General features: G+C 40.4%; 1 protein-coding gene across 1 annotated transcript; it reads left to right on the top strand.

The window, feature by feature from the left end:
- Positions 1-879: 879 nt before the first annotated feature.
- LOC145448520 (ficolin-1-like) lies at positions 880-5,487 on the top strand. The gene is made up of 3 exons (XM_080326930.1): positions 880-1,744; positions 1,921-2,017; positions 2,182-5,487. Exons 1-3 carry the CDS (start codon positions 1,613-1,615, stop codon positions 2,328-2,330), a joined length of 378 nt encoding a protein of 125 aa, XP_080183056.1. The 5' UTR covers positions 880-1,612; the 3' UTR covers positions 2,331-5,487.
- Positions 5,488-6,174: the final 687 nt, after the last annotated feature.

The following is a 6,174-nucleotide window of genomic DNA, read 5'->3' as shown; positions in this document are numbered from 1 at the left end:
AAGCGCGGGATGTAAATCTTCTCACCACTTACCGTTCCAAATAAGCTTGTCAGAGCATTAAGCTTAACTGATGAGGTCAAGATTCCATAATTCAGAGCACAAACTATTACCAGCCTTAGGTGGACAAGCTAACATAATTACTAATTTAATTTTCAATGCCGCACCCCAAAACTGCAATTACAAGTGGGGTGTCGAGCTCGAAAGTCCCATAAATATTTCGCAAGTCAACATATAATACAAGGTATTTTTCAGAGAATTGAGAAAGCATTTTCTTCGCGCTTCGAACAATTTTGATTCGCTAAATATATTGATTTTAATTTATGTACCCGTATAGAAAATACTCATTCGACGTTCCCATTGAGCAGCGCGCGCAGTGCTGCAATTTCCTTCGAACACAAAATGAAAAATCCAACCGGAATTGGAATTAATATAAACGCATATTAGTTCATTTTGTGTTATTTTTCAAAGTGAGTGGGTCAGTGTCCAGTGACTAATCGTACCAGCCAATAATGCGATTCGCAACACAGCTACCCGGCGTCATAAGGTTTATTTACAATGTACATGGTGATTTCGTCTTGAAGTGACATCATAATACGGCTTGCTGCACTGTTTCATAAGAACCGGCTTACATGCGTAGTGCGTAAGGGCATGGGCATATTGTATGTGTCGTCGGTCCATTGATAAAGCAGGTCAGGACTGACATCGGGGATTACGCTACGCAGGTTACAACAACCAGAAATAATTTGACAAATGCAAAAAAATGTATTTGTCAAATTTTTCTGTCAACCCCATGAAATTGTTGAGCTGTCATCAAAATGGATGCATTGCCTCTGTTTAATTACTGATACGGTGCTGGCTAGGGTTACAATAGGCCTATATCCTCTCTGACGCAGCGAACGCCAGAGTTTGCAAACAATCAACATAACATACGGCGTAGGGATGTTGTGAACCTCTGAAAGGTTCAGGTTCGTGTGAACGCGAACCTTTTTGATAGTGTGTGATCGTTTCGTTTGCGGTCAATTTATTTGTGATATGACAATGGAGGATGAGTGTAATGTACGAACAGTAAGTGAATGACTGGTTGCTCTCACAAGTGTCACCGGCGTATCTCGAACAATCCGAACATATAAGTGTGTAGCTCAAATTCTAATTCTAATCTGATTCAGAATAGCCATCATTTTCGAGTGGTCTGCAAGTCTGCACTGGAATCAGTGTCATTACAGAACAGATTCCACAACAGACTTCATCATTTTGATTTGTGCAATGGTCTGTCATCACCGAAGTGGCGTGTTTTATTGTTTGTTGGCGTGTTGGTGATTAGTCGGTATTCAAGCGAGATCGAGGAATCGCTAATTGACGCTGATTTGTTTCAAAGCTTTCCTTCTGATCTGATAACCGATTGAGCTTACTGTGACACGTGTTTCAACGCATTTCCTAAGCGTTATCGGGAAGCTGTCTTTATGGAATAGCTATAGTTGTGTATGACGTATGCAATTGGTGAACAACGCATTTGTTTGCAAGGCTCAGTTGAAGTTGGTCGCATCTTTTTCTACGCCTGCTGTGTAAATCAATCTGCCATCATCTATATTATCAAGTGCAGCAAGCAACTGATATGAGTATCAAATTGAGACTGAAAATGTCGCCGAGGGTGTGGTTTCTTGTGATATTCGGAATCATGAATTACGAATTTCAACTGAGAGCAGAAGATATGAAGAATAAGTGTGCTGCACACGAGAAATGGACTGTGAGTAGAATTTGCAAGCGTTGAAATATAAACCTTAGCAACATCGCTATCAAGTAAAAGTTTATTATAAGACCGAGACACCCGCAAATTTCGAACCATAACCTCGCACGCACAGTATGAGAAGAGTATTCGTGATATTTCTGGAACTCATGAGATTTTTCTGAATTCCGTTTCAGGTTTTCCAGCGAAGAAAATACGGAAACGTGAGTTTCTATCGAGGTTGGGAGGATTACGTGAAAGGATTCGGGGATTGCGATGGAGATTTCTGGCTCGGTAGGAAGGATTTGCGATGCATTTGAATTCGAGTTTGATAGTGTGGTGAGGAAAACAGTCTTACGCCTTGTCTAGTAGCAGTGTAGAGTGTTACGGCATATTCGCTTGTAAAGTAATTGATTTAAAAGCGATGGCTTCTATCATTTCACAACGTTCGTTAACAGGGCTCGAGACATTGCACCAATTGACAAAGGGAGGAAACATGGCGTTGGAAATCAACGTGATGACGCGAGAGACAGGCCGGCATGAAGGAGGAATCCATTTGTGGGCGAAATACAAGCAAGATTTGTTCGAACGCCCCGAGAACATGTGACGTCAATGTAAACAGAACTTCAGTTCCCAGCTCCTTCCACATCGGTCCCGGATCCGACAACTACAGACTGAACGTGTCCGGATACGCCGGGAATTCACCCTACGGCGCTCTCACATACAGCAACAATCAACAATTCACAACGAAGGACGCGGACCACGATGGTTGGTCGTGGAATTGCGCTTCTAGTGACGAAGCAGCCTGGTGGTATGATGAGGGATGCTACACCCTCAGTCTGAATGGAAACTTCAACGAAACAGAGTACAAGGGAATTTGGTGGGAGGATATTAATGCACAAAAATACCTCCTGTGCTGCTCCGAGATGAAGATCTGCAAGAGGCGGTGAAAACGATAAGAGAAATTATCAGACAAGACTGTGACGTCACATTAGGAACGTAGCCTCTACCACTGTGACATCACGGAATCCTGTCATGCATCACAAAACAGATGTTGTTCTCCGAGATATTCCCATAAGGCTCCGAGCCAATCTCACTTTCATAATTTTCCTCACTTTCAGCAGTTTCTGGTTGCATTTTCAAGTACCAGTACGAAATCCCGATAGTGTGGTTACTTTGCCAATCTTCAAAAATGCAATGAAATGTTGGTCTGGGCCGTCTGAGACCAGAATCATATGACATGTTTTGACATTGGTCCCCTTGTTTCTGTTTTCGTGGAATGTGCTGGCTTATGACAGTTTCGAGTCATGTATGATATATTATTGTAATTATATTATTAATATTCGTATTATCAGCCTTCACGCATGTACTCGACCCTAATAAATTGATGCTACCATGATTAATCTGAACCAATTTCAAACCCTTCTCTTTTATTGGCTGGCAACCCCATGTCAAATTAAAAGTCGGCGACTATGAGTATGAGTATCGCATTCTAAGTAAAAAAGTAAGTATGCCAGAATTGAAATGATTACAATCATTAATTTCGTAGAGTTTTACAAAATCTGATCAAAATATGATCCACTATGGTAAAAAGTAAGTACGGACCTACAACCACTATTAATTTAGTTTAATTCTATATAGTTTCATCAAATTATATTCCACTGCGACTACTCAAGTAGAAGTAACTTTGTAAATTTCCACTCAATTCCTAGTAGAAGTAGAGTTTTCTTGGTATAGAGTTAGGTAGGCCTATTCTAAATTTGAAATAATACTCTAGCTTCTTAAGTAGAAGTAACGTTGTCAAAGTATAAGTTGTGATTTCAAATACATAGTTACAAGTACAACCCACAAATACTTTTCAAATCTGTACTAGTTGCGATAAGTTTGAGTAAAATCCATGGTTTTCGTTAAAATGAACCATGCGTGAATAATCCGAATGCGGGCCTTTTCCCTTTTAAGTGTTTGCCGTGAAACGGGCAGACTCCATGCACCGTGAAATCGTACTCTTCTTCCCACAGTACTCGAGCAAGTCGAATCGCCAGCCTCCGGTCAGCAAACGAAACTTCCTTTCCCTGAAAAGAACAAATCTTGACACTAATTTGGAAGTACAATTTGTTGGATTGGAATTTACAAAAGAAAACTAATCTTTGTATGTTAATTACACCAAATCGTGCTCAGTGGATGTGTTGATATTGGGGAATGAGAAATTGACGGTTAATTGCCCCAAACAATATTTGTATGCCGTAATATCTTGAAACAATGTGAGACATGATACATTTCGAACTCTCTTCTAACCCCTATCAGCGTTTTACTATCAATACATTAAAATGTATTTGGGATAGCCGAAACAGCCCGTCGGCAGCCCCCCTAAACGTTGGTCTTTGGACCCCATAGATTTATAAACCAAACTCTCGGGGGCTTCGCCTCCCAGACCAGAATCACCGGGATGAAAGTTTTTAACATTACCTCTGAGCAAGATTTCTTGAATATACCAATTGGCAACGTATTATGACCTAATCGCACGAAGCGCGGAATTTTTCTACGATTCATGAGTCAATCGGTCAATAAAAATAGTAATTGCATATAAACTGCTATATTTTTAACCTCTTTCGGCCCACGTACTCACGCAGTTATACCACTAGAGCTGAGTAGGTGCTGTCTTGAGAATATTCGCGCGGGCTCGTTGGTATAATTACTTCGCTACATTTAGCTATTTCGTGACCGCCCGTCTGCTATGTGAAAAGATATTGAAATCGCCGTAGTGTACTGAACTAAAATACGCTCACAATTTCCAAATGGTATTTCTTCACTGGAAAATATTACCTATTGACAATTGGACAGCGTGGTTTTCGGTCAACATAAGGACTGTCCTTCTCGACTAAGGTTTTCTAGCTGTGGAGCTTTTTTCCCCATTACTTAGTTAACTTGAACAGTAGTTGCAATAGCAGTACCTTGTCGGAATCCCGTGTTGGCCTATACTTCATATGTATTGGTGCGTCGTGGCGCGGTAATGACTGCCGCCGAAATGACTAATTCGCAAACCATTGATTTCTAAATCACGCGCAGCGCGAGAATAATTTGAAAGAAGTCAAAAATACAAAAATTCGAAATAATTTTGGGCGCCCTTCGATCTTGATCCCACTTGGGGGATACTAGATGATACTATGAAGTTTATTGTCTCGGTAGCTGATTTCTGAGAAGAGTGCAGCTTGCCGAAATGGCCTTGTTGTTGAGTCAAGCTTGTAGTTATTCCGAAATTTGACGTCCCTTGATCGAGTGCATGTCTTCGTGTTTTTGTCATAGAACCGACTTACATTCAGATGTGGTCAAAGTAGTCAAGAAAGCTACTCAAGTAGAAGTAGCGACGAAAAAAATCTACTCAAGTACGAGTAGAAGTACTTCTTCCATAAGCAACCTAAAACTACTTGAAGTAGAAGTAGAATTGACTGACTTTAAAAGTACTCGAGTAAGTAAGTAATTGTGAAAACGATCCTAATTCGTTCACATGGATTGTAAAAAAGTGCAAATTGAGCTATGCGAAAGGTGACGAGCTTGATTCAAATTGATGCATACCAGCAGGCATCGAATTTTCGATAGCATAAGCATAAGCATTCGTCCACATCGGGGGATGAAAACGATGGTATTGATATGGAAATGCGATATTAATCCTCTGTTTTCTCGAACAGCACGTTTTAGAAAATAGCATGGTATCGCGCCATCCCCCATATTATAAGACCCGTAGTTTAGTCGAAGAGCAATACGGAGAAGTTGTATGTAGGATACGGTGTAAACCAGGGGTGGGCAATTATTTTCCTCCGCGTGCCAAATGAGAAGTTGGAGATACGTTGGTGGGCCGAGTTTAAAATTCTAGCTATATTCCCAGCGTATTTTAATTTTGTTAATAAATGTTGTTCAAAAGCTGTTGTTCAAACGTTGTTGATGCTGTTAGGTAATGAGAAACAACTGACGGTAAATGAAAAAAATCTATTTGCCGTCATGATTCGAAACAATGTTAAAAAATGACACATCTTTTAAATCTCTTTAAACCCCCATCCAATTTCTTCTATTAAGACTCTGAAACAGTGTTTCTCAAACTTTTTTAAGCATGCCTCCTTTTATGATAGTGAAATATTTCACGCCAGAATGCTAGCAATCCCAACGGATAGTTTGATGGCATGGAAGGTTATGGCTGTTGATGAGAGAATTCTGAAATATCAAAGTCAGACAATACAGAGAGCAACAACTATGAGTTGGGAGTAAATCGCGCGGAGCTTCAAATCTTTTTAAAAATAAACTCTGGATTTTGCGCCCCCGACGAGAGAGCGTAATGGTAAAGCGTCCGGCATCTTGACGGTCGGTCGGCAGTCGGACAATACAGAGAGCAACAACTATGAGTTGGGAGTAAATCGCGCGGAGCTTCAAATCTTTTTAAAAAATAAACTCTGGATTTT

The sequence above is a fragment of the Botryllus schlosseri genome, chromosome 1 (assembly GCF_051294905.1).
Source record: "Botryllus schlosseri isolate E-star chromosome 1, Bs_hap1, whole genome shotgun sequence".
In the NCBI taxonomy this organism is placed as follows: Eukaryota; Metazoa; Chordata; class Ascidiacea; order Stolidobranchia; family Styelidae; genus Botryllus; species Botryllus schlosseri.
The sequence above is the reverse complement of the archived record's forward strand: the minus strand, read 5'-3'. Positions and strand labels throughout refer to the sequence as shown.

Excerpts from the sequence above, each read along its gene's own strand:
- LOC145448520 (XM_080326930.1), top strand. The coding sequence starts at position 1,613 with ATGAGTATCAAATTGAGACTGAAAATGTCGCCGAGGGTGTGGTTTCTT. Across the intron at positions 1,745-1,920 it reads CTGCACACGAGAAATGGACT|GTTTTCCAGCGAAGAAAATA; the intron begins GTGAGTAGAATT and ends ATTCCGTTTCAG. Across the intron at positions 2,018-2,181 it reads CGATGGAGATTTCTGGCTCG|GGCTCGAGACATTGCACCAA; the intron begins GTAGGAAGGATT and ends GTTCGTTAACAG.